This window comes from Myotis daubentonii, chromosome 15 (assembly GCF_963259705.1).
Source record: "Myotis daubentonii chromosome 15, mMyoDau2.1, whole genome shotgun sequence".
NCBI lineage: Eukaryota > Metazoa > Chordata > Mammalia > Chiroptera > Vespertilionidae > Myotis > Myotis daubentonii.
Genome location: NC_081854.1, coordinates 4,261,925 through 4,276,738, shown reverse-complemented (window position 1 = coordinate 4,276,738; position 14,814 = coordinate 4,261,925). Strand labels below are relative to the sequence as shown.

Genomic DNA, 14,814 nt, shown 5'->3' with positions numbered 1-14,814 from the left:
ATGATTATTTACACTACAGACTGTGAATTCCTAGTTTATCCCGATTCCCATTCCAAGAATGCATAACAGTTAATGTTGTTTTCAACCATCACGTGCAGAAACACACTGATTTTCCAATGTAACTGACTTTAAATTGGGAGGTTCCCCTAATGCGTAATACACTTAACCTCTATAGGTAACAAGAAATTTATTGATAACTTGCAGATTAGCTCTGTTTATATTAAAATCCTCCCTTCTCATCCCACTCTTTCTGAAATTCCAAGGCTTTCATTAAGTGTACATTATCAAAACCACACCTTTTATATCTTACCAGTATTATTTCAGAGAATAAATCTTGTACTCCGGGCTTAGGCATAAAGGCCTGGTCATCTTCAGATGACATAGCTGAAAGAAAACAAATTTTCAGTTTTGACAATCAGGTGAGTGCACTTTCAAGTTAACAGCAAGTATTGACCAAATGACAATTTTGAGTACTCCAAGAGTCAGTGAAGGATTCAAAGAAAGCTCAATATAGGTACAATGAAGAAAACACATCAAAGAGGAAGAAAGAGTTGCTTACATTTGCCAATGATACCTGCTCAAACCCCCTGGCACACAACGACAATATTATAAAAACACTCCCAATTCCCAGTTTCTTCACGGCAAAGAGAGAGAGAGGAGTGAAGTGGGTGCTCAGTGATCTCCCTGTTTTGAAGCATCGTGAAGAACATGTGTCTGTTGTTCATGACACAGAGTGCGAACAGAATGGCAGTATATGTGAGTGACCTGCAGTGGCTGCTACGAAGAAACAATGAGAAAGTGTTCAAGCACCACAAAGACTACAGGACTAAAGATGTATATCAAGTCTGAAAAGATACTGTGGGCCTGAGAAAGAAACAGAGACTAATTCAACTGGGAAATTAAACAGACAATAGAATCTAGAATACAGATCCTGACAACAGTGTTGACTGAAAGTAGGATTTGTTCCACTGATGGTTATTATTGTTTCCTCCTATAGAAAGCATGTTCAAAAGCCTGCTTGTTTACAATTCTGGAATCTCAACAAATGATATCAAGTCATGCAAAGAAACAAAAAGTATACTGTCAGAAATACAAAATAAAAGTAATCAAACGTGCACTACATTAATGGGAATATATTAATTGCCTGAAAAAGAATAGAACTAAATATCTTAAAGCTAAAAAGGAGAAATAAAATGACAATAATATCACTAAAATATTACGTAATTAAAGTAAAAAAACAATGAGAAAGTATTTTATAAACACCACACCAAAAAGGGGAAATTGAAAAACATAATACCCGAATTAAAAAACACAATAGAATCATTAATGAAAGACGTGTTTAACTTAAAACATCAAAGAATTTGCCTGGAAGTGGTGCCTCAGTGGTTGAGCTTCAATCTATGAACCATGTGGTCACACTTTAGTTCCAGGTCAGGGCACAGGCCTTGGTTGAAGGCTCAATCCCCGATCATTCAGAAGGCAGCTGATCAATGATGCTTTCTTTTCATTGATGTTTCTCTTTCTCCCTCTCCCTCCTGTCTTAAATCAATAAAGATACATTTAAAAAATAATAATTAAATGATGAATTTGTACATAAATCATTAAAATTTTGATTCTGAAAAGCCAATAAACATGAGGAAATATGAAGAGAATTTAAGGAACTCCTAAGACACTAACAAGGCATTTCCCCAAACCTGAATAGGAAACTGATTGTGGCTGCCAGACAGATAAAGGGCATCTTAATCTACATGTTATTGCCTCCTACTGGCCAAACACCTGAACAGCCGTACGCTATTCCCCCATTCTGACAATGGACTCTGTACCCTTTGAAACCTTACCCTTTGAAGTGTAGTATCTCCACCTTGCCTTAGGACAAATTGTGTTAATAAAAGCAAGGGTCCTAGACAAGGAGGCTCTCTTCAGTTCCTTTAGCTAAGGTCCTCTGACCTTGACTGCCTTTCAACTCGTCTCCGGACTCTTTATTAGTGTCTGGATTTCTATGTCATCTATGCACAGCCCCTTTTCCAGGTTCCTGAACCTTTCTTGATGCTGGGACATGAACCCCAGCAGAAATCAATAAGTTGGAAAACACATTCCATGAGTCTAGTTTGCAATGCTAACAGTATCAGCTGTCATTAGTACACAAAGTGACCTAAACCTTCAAAGTAATCCCTATCAAAGTCTCAGTGACACTTTTGGTGGAAATAGAAAAGCTCTTTCTAAAAGTAATGTGAATGTCACAGGGCTCCATGTAACAAAAGAATTGTGAAAAGAATGTATGGCAAGCCCTAACTGGTTTGGCTCAGTGGATAGAGAGTCAGCCTACGGACTGAAGGGGTCCAAGTTCGATTCCAGTCAAGGGCACATGTCCAGGTTGCGGGCTCGATCCCCAGTGGGGGGTGTGCAGGAGGCAGCCAATCGATGATTCTCTCTCATCATTGATGTTTCTCTCTCTCTCCCCCTCTCTCTTCCTGTCTGAAATCAATAAAAATTTATTTAAAAAAAAGAAAAGAATGTATGGCCTTAGACAGTTTGGCTTAGTGCCGTGGTCGGCAAACCGCGGCTTGCGAGCCACATGTGGCTCTTTGGCCCCTTGAGTGTGGCTCTTCCACAAAATACCACATGTGGGCGTGCACGTACAGTGCGATTGAAACTTCGTGGCCCATGAGCAGAAGTGGGTATTTTGTGGAAGAGCTAGTATTTTGTGGAAGAGCTGGCATTTTGTGGAAGAGCCACACTCAAGGGGCCAAAGAGCCGCATGTGGCTCGCGAGCCGCAGTTTGCCGACCACTGGAGTGGACACAGCATTGCTCTGCAGACTGAAGGTCCCAGGTTTGCATCTGGTCAAGGGCGCAGGTGGAGGTTGCGGGCTCGGTCCCCAGTGTGGGGTACGCAGGAGGCAGCCTATCAATGGTTCTCTCTCATCATTGATGTTTCTATCTCCCTCTCCCTCTCCCTTCTCTCTGAAATCCATAAAAATATATTTAAAAAAATAAAAAAGAATGTATGAAATTGAAGGCTTCAGGCTTCCTAATATTAAAACATACTTCAAAACTTCTGCTATCAAAAAAACTATAATACAGCCCTACCTGGTTTGGCTTAGTGGATAGAGCACCATCCTGTGAACTGAAAGGTCCTGGGTTCAATTCCTCTCAAGGGCACAGGCCAGGGTTGTGGGCTTGATCCCCAGTAGGGGACGTGCAAGAGGCAGCTTATCAATGATTCTCTCTTATCATTGATGTTTCTAACTATCTGTCCTTCTCCATTTCTCTCTCAAATCAATAAAAAATAAAATATTATAAACACTCAAACAAAAATCTGTGATACAAACATTAAGGCAGAGGGAAATAATGAAGCAAGGTAGAATAAAAGGCCGACATAGAAATCCTCGTGGATAGGGTCTAAAGATCTTCACCAAGGGTGCCTAAACCACAGATCAGAAAAGGACAGTCTCGCCTTGCCCAAGTAGCCCAGTTGTTTAGAGTGTGGTCTTCATACCAAAACACTGTAGATTTGATCTTTGCTCAGGGCACACTAAAAACTCACCAATGAATGCATAACTAAGTGGGGAAATGAATGTATATCTCAAAGTCTCTCTCTCTCATCCCCTCCCCCAAGTTGCTCTCTTCCTCTAAAATCAATAAAAATAAAGTACACAGTAGTGCTGGCTGTCATTAAATAAGAACTCAATAAATGAACTACACAAGCAATGACCTTAAATTGGAATGCTAACAGCATAAGCTCTCATGAGTGCCCAAGGTTGACAAACATTCAAGCCGTCACTATCCACGTCCCAGTGACACTTTTCACAAAATTAACAAACCTCATCCTAAAATTAATGACACAGGACACCAGGGAACCAAAACAAACGTGGAAGAGACAGGAAAACCTTAAGGGCATCATGCTTCCTGATTTAAAAAAATATTTCAAAACTGGTGTGATCCAAAAGTACCATCTACACATTAAGACACAGGTAAATAGAGGGGCACGGTAGGCCCTGGCCAGTGAGGCTCAGGGTTAGAGTATCATTCTGTGCACTTAAGGGTGGCAGGTTCAATTCCCCTTACAGGGCACATACCTCAGTTACAAATTCCCACCCCACTTGCGCTGAAGTAGGGACAGAAGGGGGCCAGCTGACATGTCTCTCTCACATCGATGTTTCCCTCTCTGTCCTCTGTCCTTGCTCCCACCCTTCCACTCTCTGTGAAAAGCAATGGAAAAAATGTCCTCATTGAGGATTAACAACTACAAAAAAGAAGCACTGTAGGATAAAGAGCCTACTTACAACCTCTCACTCATGAGGTAAAATAATCTTCTGCAAGGGCACCTACACCACGGAAGGATACTCTCACATATGTGAATAGTGTTGAGATACTCAGATGTCTACATGTAAAAGAATGAGTGAAGTTGGGCTGTTATTAAACATCACATACAAGTATTAAACCAAAATGGATACAAGACTGAAACATAAAGCTAATAACTCAATCTGTTAAATGATGAATTACAGAAAAGTTTTTGTTTTTCTTTTAAATACATTTTTATTGCTTTCAGAGAGGAAGGGAGAGGGAGAGACAGACAGAAACATTAAGAGAGATTCATTGATTGGCTGTCTCCTGCATGGCCCCTACTGGTGGTCGAGCCTGCAACTTGGCCTTGTGCCCTTGATTGGAATAGAACCCTGGACCCTTTCGTCCACAGGTTGACACTCTACCCACTGAGCCAATCTGGCTAGGCCCGTGGTTGGCAAACTGCGGCTCACGAGCCACATGCGGCTCTTTGGCCCCTTGAGTGTGGCTCTTCCTAAGCCTTAGGAGTACCCTAATTAAGTTAATAAAAATGTACCTACCTATATACTTTAAGTTTAAAAAATTTGGCTCTCAAAAGAAATTTCAATCGTACTGTTGATATTTGGCTCTGTTGACTAATGAGTTTGCCGACCACTGGGCTAGGCCATGTAGAAAAGTTTCTATGACATTTGATTTTTTATTACAGCACTAAGAGGAAAGGTAAACAAAACAAAATAGTCAAAAGACATTACACCCCATATAAATATAACTTCCAATAAAGCAAATTGTCAGTGCGTTCAAAATACAAGCTGTGGCATGGGAAAATATTTCTACGAAGCATATTATAAGTAGTTAATATCCAGAATACATAACAACCTTTTAAAAATCAACATGAGCCCTGACCGGTTTGGCTCAGTGGATAGAGCGTCGGCCTGCGGACTGAAGGGTCCCGGGTTCGATTCCGGTCAAGGGCATGTACCTGGGTTGCGGGCACATCCTCAGTGGGGGGTGTGCAGGAGGCAGCTGATCGTTGTTTCTCTCTCATCGATGTTTCTAACTCTCTATCCCTCTCCCTTCCCCGCTGTAAAAAAATCAATAAAATATATTTTTTTAAAAAAATCAACATGAAAAAAGAAGTAACAAAACTTTTAAAATGTCCAAAGCTAACCATAGCCAGTTTGCCTCAGTGGATAGAGCGTCGGCATGTGAACTGAAGGGTCCCAGGTTCGATTACAATCAAGGGCACAAGCACAGGTTGCGGGCTTGATCCCCAGTAGGGGGCATGCAGGAAGCAGCCAATCAATTATTCTCTCTCAACATTGATGTTTCTATCTCTTTCTCCTTCTCCCTTCCTATCTGAAATCAATCAAAAATTTATTTTTTAAAAAAACGTAAAAAGCTGTATGGTTAACTAATCTATAAGATAGAAGGCAAGAATACACAATAGGTAAAGACAGATTCTTCACCAAGTAGTGCTAGAAAAATGGAACAGATACATGCAAAAACAATAAAACTAGACCCCATTCATAGGCCATGAACCAAAATGAACTCAGCATGGATGAACAACTAATATAGAAGACCTGAAACCATGCAAACACTGGAAAAAAGCAGTCAATGAACTTTACCATCACTCTTAAAAGTTCTGGTTTGCATATATCTTCTAGACATAACAAAGAAGCTAAAAATAAAGAAATGAGACTACTAAAGAATAAGTTTGGCATACCAAAAGAAACCACAAAATAAAATCACCACAAAAACCCAGCAATGTTACATCCTCAAAAGCTAAAGATCCAAAATATACAAGGAACTCACGCAACTTAACACCAAAAGCACACACAACATGATTGAAAAATGGGTAGGGGACTTGAATAGATATTTCCCAAACAGGACATAAAGATGCACAATAAACATACTGGTATTAAATGATGTTCAACTCATTCATCATCAGAGAAATGCAAATGGACACCACCACGAAATACCACCAAACACCTAACAAGATGCCAGTTATCCATAAATCAAAAAACGACAAGCATCACCAATGAAGTGGAGAAATGAGAACATTCGTGCACTGTCAGCAAGATTATAAACACACTAGAGGCCCACTGCACGAATTCTTGCATGGGAGGGCTCCCTCGGACTGGCTGGCGATTGGAGCCGGCCAGTCAGTGGAAAGGCCCGGAGGAGATTGGCCAGCCAAGGCCAGTTAGCTGTGGAAGCGCACTGACCACCAGGCAAGCCAGGGGGAGGGACCACGTGAGGTTGGCCAGCCACGGGAGGTTGGCTGTGGAAGTGCACTGACTACCAGGGGTCAGCTCCTGCTTTGAGCATCTGCCCCCTGGGGGGTCAGTGCATCGTCATAGCGACCATTCATCTGGTCATGCGGTCGACAGGGTTTAATAGTCACTTAGGCTTTCAGATATATATAGATTCATGCAGCCACTCACAAAACATGATGGAGAATTTTCCAATATTCATAAACAAGTACCAGTTAACACATTAATTCCATTTCTGGCGATTTATACAGAGAACATGAATTCAAAAAGATATACCCACCCATATATCCATTGCAGCACTATTTGCAATAGTGAACATAACAGACTGGAAAAAAACGACTATTTTTATAATGATGCTCTACCATTTGAAATAAAAGATTTCATTTGATTTGACATGTAAGGCGATAAAATTTATAACTCAGCTCCCTACTATTAAATCAAAGAGTTAAGCCTTTGATCTACACTAAAGCCTACAAGGAGCTGTTTATTCATAATGGATAAATATACTAAAGGACACACAATGAAGTCTTATTCACTACTATAAAGAAATAATACATCAAGCCATGGACAGACATGAGAGAAGCCTAGATACATAGAATTAAGTGAAAGAATCCAATCTGCCTGCATAGGTAGCCCAGTTGCTTAGAGGATTGTACCGATATCCAAAACTATAGGTTTGATCTCTGGTCAGGGCACATACAAAAAAATCAATTAATGCCCAGCGGAAGTTTCTCTCTCCCTCTAACTCTCCCTTCCTCCCTGAAATAAACAAAATCTTAAAAATTAAAAAATAAAGGAAGCCGGAACCGGTTTGGCTCAGTGGATAGAGCGTCGGCTTGAGGACTGGAAGGTCCCAGGTTCGATTCCGGTCAAGGGCATGTACCTGGGTTGCGGGCACATCCCCAGTAGGGAGCGTGCAGGAGGCAGCTGATCGATGTTTCTCTCTCATCGATGTTTCTAACTCTCTATCTCTCTCCCTTCCTCTCTGTAAAAAATCAATAAAATATATTTAAAAAAATAAAAAAAATAAAGGAAAATGGAGTGTGAATTTTGATAGAGGCTTTCCCATTTCCAATCCAAGTTGTCCTCTGGCCAGAAGACATTGCAGAATATTAGAATATTCTAGAAAATTATTATCCAGAATATCATTTTCTGATAGTACCTTAATTACTCTAGACAACACATAATGTGTTCAAATACTGAATTCCAAATTCACAGACATCACCAAGCCTTTTACTACACCAAAGAATCCCCAATTTGCTCCTTCTTAAAAAAAAACACACAAATATTTTTATTGCTTTCAGAGAGGAAGGGAGAGGGAGAGATAGAGCCATCACTGATACGAGAGAATCATTGAGCCCTGACTGGTTTGGCTCAGTGGACACAGTGTCTGCCTGCGGACTGAAGGGTCCCAGGTTCGATTCTGGTCAAGGGCATGTACCTGGGTTGTGGGCACATTCCCAGTAGGGGGTGTGCAGGAGGCAGCTGACTGGTGTTTCTCATTGATGTTTCTAACTCTCTATCCCTCTCCCTTCCTCTCTGTAAAAAAATCAATAAAATATATTTAAAAAGAGAATCATTGATATGTTGCCTCCTGCACCCCCTACTGGGGAGTGAGCCCTCAACCCTGGCATTAGCCCTTGACCAGAATCAAACCTGGACTTTTCAGTCTGCAGGCCACTGAGCCTATCCACTGAGCCAAATTAGCTAGGGTGCAATTTGTTCCTTGAGAGCAAGAATTTACCATAGAAAGCAGAAGCCCTTAGAGATGTTAAAATTAAAGAAACAAAACCCGAGGGGTAGAGTAGGAAGTCAGGAAGGAAGTCATCCTCACCCAGGGAGGCCAGGTTGCTGTAGTTTTCCAACATCACATCCATGTACAATTTCCGCTGAGCTGGGTCCAGGCATTCCCACTCCTCCTGAGAGAAATCTATGGCCACATCCCTGAAGGTCAATGGTCCCTGAAAAAAAAGACACATTTACCAAGAGGTCACCAGAAGAGTTCACAATGTTAGCCAACAAGAAAACAGTGTCAGAAGAGGTTCAGACCTAGGGGGTATTCTGAATTATCCAGTAAGATCACTATGCCCCAATAACATTCTCTGATGTGTTTTCTAACACTGACACATGACGATGACACATGTCCACAAATCCACAGTATAGATTTTAGTTGGATCTGTCACAGAAGGTGTGTTTATAGTAGTTAAAAGTCTCTAATTAAAGGTGGGACTGCTTCCTGACCTGGGGAGGCTGCATGAAATGAATGCAGAGAAGGCTCTGGGACAAAGGAGAGAATTATAGCCCCGCCAGTGTGGCTGAGAGGTAGAGTGCTGACCTATGAACCAGGAGGGCAGGGTTGGATTCCTAGTCAGGACACACTGCAGGTTTCAGACTGGATCCCCAGTGGGGGGGATGCAGGAGGTCGGTGATCAATGATTCTCTCTCCTGATTAAGTTTCCACCTCTCTCTCCCTCTCCTTTCGATTCTAAATTCAATAAAAAAATATTTTTCAAAAGAGAGGGGTAAAAAAGAGAGTGAGAGAGAGAGAACAATAATAACTGCTGACATTGACTATGATAAAAAAAAAAAAAATGAGGCCTAGCCAGTTTGTTTCAGTGGATAGAGCTTCGGCCTGCAGACTGAAGGGTCCCAGGTTTGATTCCGGTCATGGGCACATGACTGGTTTGTGGGCTCAATCCTCAGTGGGGGGCACACAGGAGGCAGCCAATTAATGATTCTCTCTCATCATTGATCTTTCTCCCTCTATGTCTTCCTTCTGCTCTAAAATAAATAAAATGTGTGTATATATATATATATATATATATATATATTTTTTAAATATATTTTATTGATTTTTTACAGAGAAGAAAGGAGAGGGATAGAGAGCCAGAAAAATCGATTAGAGAGATCGATCAGCTGCCTCCTGCACGCCCCCCAGTGGGGATGTGCCCGCAACGAAAGTACATGCCCTTGACCGGAATCGAACCTGGGACCCCTGAGTCCCCATGCCGACGCTCTATCCACTGAGCCAAACCGGTTCAGCAATAAAAATATATTTAAAAAAAAAAATGACATAAGGAAAAACAACCTGCAAGGACAAGAACAATACCCTTTGAGTATTTCTCTACTTCTCACCGGAAGTAGACAAATAAATCACCAGATGTCAGAGGAAAAGGCAACATAGCCTGTGACCAGGACACATCTTTTACCTGAGAAGCAGCCATTTGGTCCTGGTCCTGATCAGGGTCTGGGATGTTTTCTCCGCTGACGATACGTTGAGGATCACAGGATGTGCCTTCAAAGAAGTCAACACAGGCTCTTAATCAGCTCCCCTCACACAGTCAGAAGGACCTGGAAATGAGGAAAAGGCCACTCCCTCCTGTCCTTGGTCACAGGAGAGAGTGAGGAACAATGAGCTCCTACATGGAGACCACACTGTGAGGGGTTTTATTCTGTCTTCATGTATCTGTCCTTCAAAAGACTTCCACAAACTCCTACAGAAATGAGAACGTGAGCTGCTGTCCTGACCCCCCAAACAAACAGAGCACCCCCTTACCTTCCCTGAACAAAGCCTGCTCCCCACTCTCACAAAGGCATCCTGCACCCCTCCTGCTAATCCCAGTCCTCACCTTCCATCACCTGGAGGCCCACCCAGAGCAGCTGTCCAACTCTATGGGGCAAAGTGCCCTGAGGGCATTTCTTCTTTTTGGAAAAAAAAATATTTTAATGATTTTTTACAGAGAAGAGAGAGGGATAGAGAGTTAGAAACATCGATCAGCTCCCTCCTGCACGCCTCCCAATGGAGATGTGCCCCCAGCCAAGGTACATGCCCTTGACCGGAATCGAACCTGGGACCCTTGAGTCCCCAGGCTGATGCTCTATCCACTGAGCCAAACCAGTCAGGGCCTGAGGGCATTTCTTAAAGCTCTTCAGGGGATCTGATTAGACACAGAGGATTTATCTCAGGATGGTTTTAAATAATAAATTAAGTGTCAAGACATAGAAAAAGTAAATCCATGGAAGAAACACACACACAGGCACTTAAACACCACAGCAACAAACCTAATGCTTCTAATATTCCTTGAAAAAAGCATCAGATAGTGACAGAAACAGGTCACCTCCTCGTGGCCATCCCAGGAAATGGGGACCCATGACCAACAGACAAGTCTCTCCACTCTGAGTGAAGAAAGGCTGCAAATGGAAACAAATTATTATAAATTCCCAAGCCTTATAAACTGGAGATTTGTCACTCTCATTCAATCTGTATAACTAAAACGATTCAGCTGTTAAATTAAATATATAAAGCCATGCTTAGGCGGCAAGACTCAGTGGTTGAGATCGGACCTCTGAACCAGATCACGGTAAGATTTCTAGTCAGGGCATGTGGCCAGGTTGCAGGTTTGATCCCAAGTGAAGGACCCGGAGGAGGCCCCTGATCAATCATTGTCTCTAGCCATTGATGTTTCTCTCTCTCTCTCTCCCTCTCCTTGTCTCTCAGAGATCAATAGTAATATATATACACACACATATAACCCACATACCAATATATCACAACTTAACCATCCACACCCCCTCACCTCACCCCTCACCCAGATCAGGGTTCCCTCCTCCCACTACTATGTATTTCTGTCTGTGGATCTGTCTGTCTCCTGCTCCCTTTCTCTCCACTGTGGTCCTTTCCTGTGTCCCCCTCCCCCCTGCTCTCTCTCCCCTTTTCTCTCTGTCTGTCCTACACCTGGACCATGAAACTCCTGAAACCTACTTCCCTTCAGGGGCTCTTTCTCCTGGTCTCTGAGGCTCCATCTCCACACACGTCTGCGTCTTCCCCTCCCCACGCCCGTGGCCCCTCTGCTGCCTGTTCCCGTCTGTCCGCTCCCACAGCTGCTGACTCAGGGCTGCTCCCTCTGCTCCCTCATCCCTCAGCCCCCCTTTCTGTGGACCCCTCGCTGCCCTTCCTCCCGCCCACGTGTCTGTCTCTCACTCCCTCTCCTGACCCCCCAGCCTGGGTCCCCGCCCCCCGCAGTCACCGCGCCCACAAAGCCCCTCCCTGCGGGCAGGTCGCCTCTTCAGGGGACACCGCGTCCTTCCCCTGAGCCCCCCCATGGACACTGTGCTCCCGGGGCAGGCAGACCCCTTTTAAATGGGGGTGGGCTTAGGGGGGGTCGGACCCCCAGGCCGGGAGCCATCCGGGCTCTTTGGGCGGAAGGCGCCGGCGGGGGGAGGGGCGCAGAGGGCGGGAACCCCCTGACCCAGACTCTCAGCCCCGCGGGGAGCACCGGCGGCCCCGGGAACGGTTTTCAGCGGGAAAACCGCGCGGCAGGCGGTGGCCACAGCCACAGGCGGAGAGACCCCGGGCCGGGCCTCCGTTTCCTCCCAAAGGAACGTGGCGCCCGCACCGCGCAGCCTCCCGGGACGCGGACTCACCGCTGAGAGAGGCTCCGGGGCGGGGACCCCAACAAGGACTCCAGCGCCGGCAGCGCCCTCAGCCTTCCCTGCGGGGAGGGGGACGGAGCGTCAGCTTTAAAGACAAACACCCTCCTCAGGGGAACCGCCACCTTCCCCTCCACAGCCGCTTCCGCGTCTGCAAGGAACTGCGCAGGCGCCTCCCTGCGGGGTGGGCGGGGCCGAGCCCGGCGGCCAGGCCTGTGCAGGGACAGAGGGGGGAGGGCGGGGCAGGAGCGAGGGGGCAGCCCGGGTCCCGCACCTCCTCCCACAGGGACAGCCCTTCCTGGGGGAGTTTCCCACGTCATTGTTGGGTTTTTGCTGGGGACGCGGCTGCGAAAGGATTCACAAGGGAGAGAAGAGACAGGAGCAGAGAGAGGGAGTTTATTTTACTTCTTTAAAGGGAGGAAAGGGCCAGGTGCCCTCTGATGGCACAAGGCACCCCAGACAGAGGGGCTGTTCCTTTATTTGGGTGCTAGCGAGTAACTGGCAGCTGTGGCAAAAGCATGAAGAGGGAGGAGGAACCTGGAATTCACACAGAAGTTTCCCAGCTCCCAGAGGCTGTGCTTAGAGCTACTGGCTGGTCTGCCCTTCAGCTGCAGGTGTCCCAGGGAGGGGTCTTTCCCAGGATCTTCACAAGCCGGGAGCACATTCTCACAGTGAAGTTACAGGGAACTCAAAAGGCGGGCAGATGGAAACTTTCTGCCTGTGATTTGCCAGGATCTTTAAAACCTCAGTGAGGAGGGGGAGGGGAAGGGCAGCCTGCTCTCTTAGCCCCGCCCTGTCTCCCCAACTGAAGGGAGAGGTGGCGGCTTTGCCAGGGGTAGGCTTAGTCAGGAAAGACATCTGGTCTACTTAGCATGTTTTATCAGTATAGATAAGGAGACAAACATTAGGCTAGAAAACAAGTTAGACCTAGTGTTTCCTTTTTGTGACTGTAAATCCTCACCTGGGCAGATTTTTTCCATTAACTTTTGGCAGGAAGGTAGAGGTAAGAAACGGGTAGAGGGAGGGAGAAAAAGAGAGAGACATCAATGTAAAAGAGAGACAGAAACACATGGATTGGCTGCCTACCGCAGGAACTCAGGAGCTACTTGCCCTGGACCAGGAATCAAACCCTACACCACTGATCCACACTAACCTATGGGAACTAATTTTCTTACTATTATATCTCTTTACAATTTTTTATGTATCATTAGTGGAAAGCTGTGACTATCATAATGTCCCTGTAGATATAAGAACAAGAAAAATATATCAACAATGGAGAAATCTGTCCACATTATTTAAAGTTCAAGACCACTGGGAAAAGGGTTTGCTAGTGACATGACTACACCGCATTACCAACGCCAATACTGTTACCTACAAGCTTGAAGGTTGAACACATGAACACATCCACACTCACTCAGCTGTATTAATGAAAATAGCCCGGCCAGCATGGCTCAGTGGTTAATTGTTGACCTCACAGTTCCATTCCCCAACAGGGCACACGCCCAGGTTGCGAGCTCAATCCCAAGTGTGGGGCATGCAGGACGAAGCCAATCAATAAATCCCTCTCCTTATTGATGTTTTGATCTCTTGGTCCCTCTCCCTTTCTCTCTTAAATCAATAAAAATATACTTTAAAGTGGTAAATCTACACAATGGAATACTATGTTGCTGTAAAAAAAAAGGAATTCTTACCATTTGCAACAGCATGGATGGAACTGGAGAGCATTATGCTAAGTGAAATAAGCCAGTCAATGAAAGAAAAATACCACATGATCTCACTCGTTTATGAATAATAAAGACCATTATAAACTGATGAACAAAAATAGATACAGAGGCAGAGCAGCACTGAACAGACTGTCAAACTACAGAGGGAAGGCCGGGGAGGGTGGGGGAGGAAGGTAAGAGATCAACCGAAGGACTTGTATGCATGCATATAAGCAGAACCAATGGACACAAGGCACTGGGGGATAGGGGAGGCCGGGGAATGTCAAGGGGGATAAAAAAAAAAAAGGAGACATATGTAATACTTTAAGCAATAAATATATATATATATATATTTTTTTTTAAAGAAAATAGTAAGTTCACCCATACTCTAACATATGAAAACAACACCGTAAATGCAACCATTTGTCAAAATGCACATTACAAACACTTAAGATATATTACTAATCTTCTGAAGCTGGAGGCTAAAGCAAACAGCACTTAGCATAAAAGTGTAAAAGAGACATTGGAAGGCCAATCCACTTCAGCAGGGCTGAATATCAGCACAAGTTTGCCCAGCTGTGATTGCAATGGCTCCAGGCAATTTCCTGACCTGATAATCTTTACACTGTATACCAAATTTTACCTTTGATCTGCCTGTATGCATTGCTAAAGGGCAAATGTGTATTCAAAGTGATTTAAAAGCAGGCAGGACCCAGTCTCTGTGTTCTCCTTCATGAAAGTGATTCCACCTGGCCCCCAAACGCCTTCTAAATTCATGGGGTTTTTTTAGAGTTGAATAATGCGATACAAACAGTCAATTTTATTACAGAGAAAACTTTAAATTACAGACTTTACAGAGATGTTTATAATTACATGGGCAGCAAGTATAATTTCCTCCTTTATATTGAAGGCCAATAACTGTCTTAAGTCAAGGAGCAAGTAGTAATCTTATCAAATAAAACAAGAAATCAGTATTTTTATAAAAAAATGATTCAGAGACAGATTTTCCTTTCCCCTTCCTTCCTTTAATAACAGAACACCTGATTTTTGGCTGGACACATTACCTCCTAGCCAAAGACTACATTTCCTAGCTTCCATTACAGCCAGGTATGACAAACTTCTG

The 14,814-nt window shown here is 44.1% G+C and overlaps 1 protein-coding gene across 6 annotated transcripts in view; it reads right to left on the bottom strand.

Annotated features, from left to right (window-relative positions):
• LOC132216134 (zinc finger protein 883-like) overlaps window positions 1–14,814 on the bottom strand; it is a 79,361-nt gene that overhangs the window by 34,203 nt on the left and 30,344 nt on the right. For 2 of the 6 annotated variants that reach the window (XR_009448704.1, XM_059665247.1), the window contains exons 3-4: window positions 8,393–8,519; window positions 311–384 (exon numbers count right to left, since the gene is read on the bottom strand). The exons of 2 other annotated variants lie outside the window; for them this stretch is intronic. Coding sequence is in view for 3 of the 4 variants with exons in the window: in XM_059665247.1 (XP_059521230.1) it covers window positions 311–384; window positions 8,393–8,519 (201 nt within the window). In the remaining variant the exon portion in view is untranslated. Of the gene's footprint in view, window positions 1–310; window positions 385–8,392; window positions 8,520–9,767; window positions 10,156–14,814 lie in introns of those variants that run through there. 2 more of the 6 variants (XM_059665249.1, XM_059665245.1) reach the window with 2 other exon arrangements.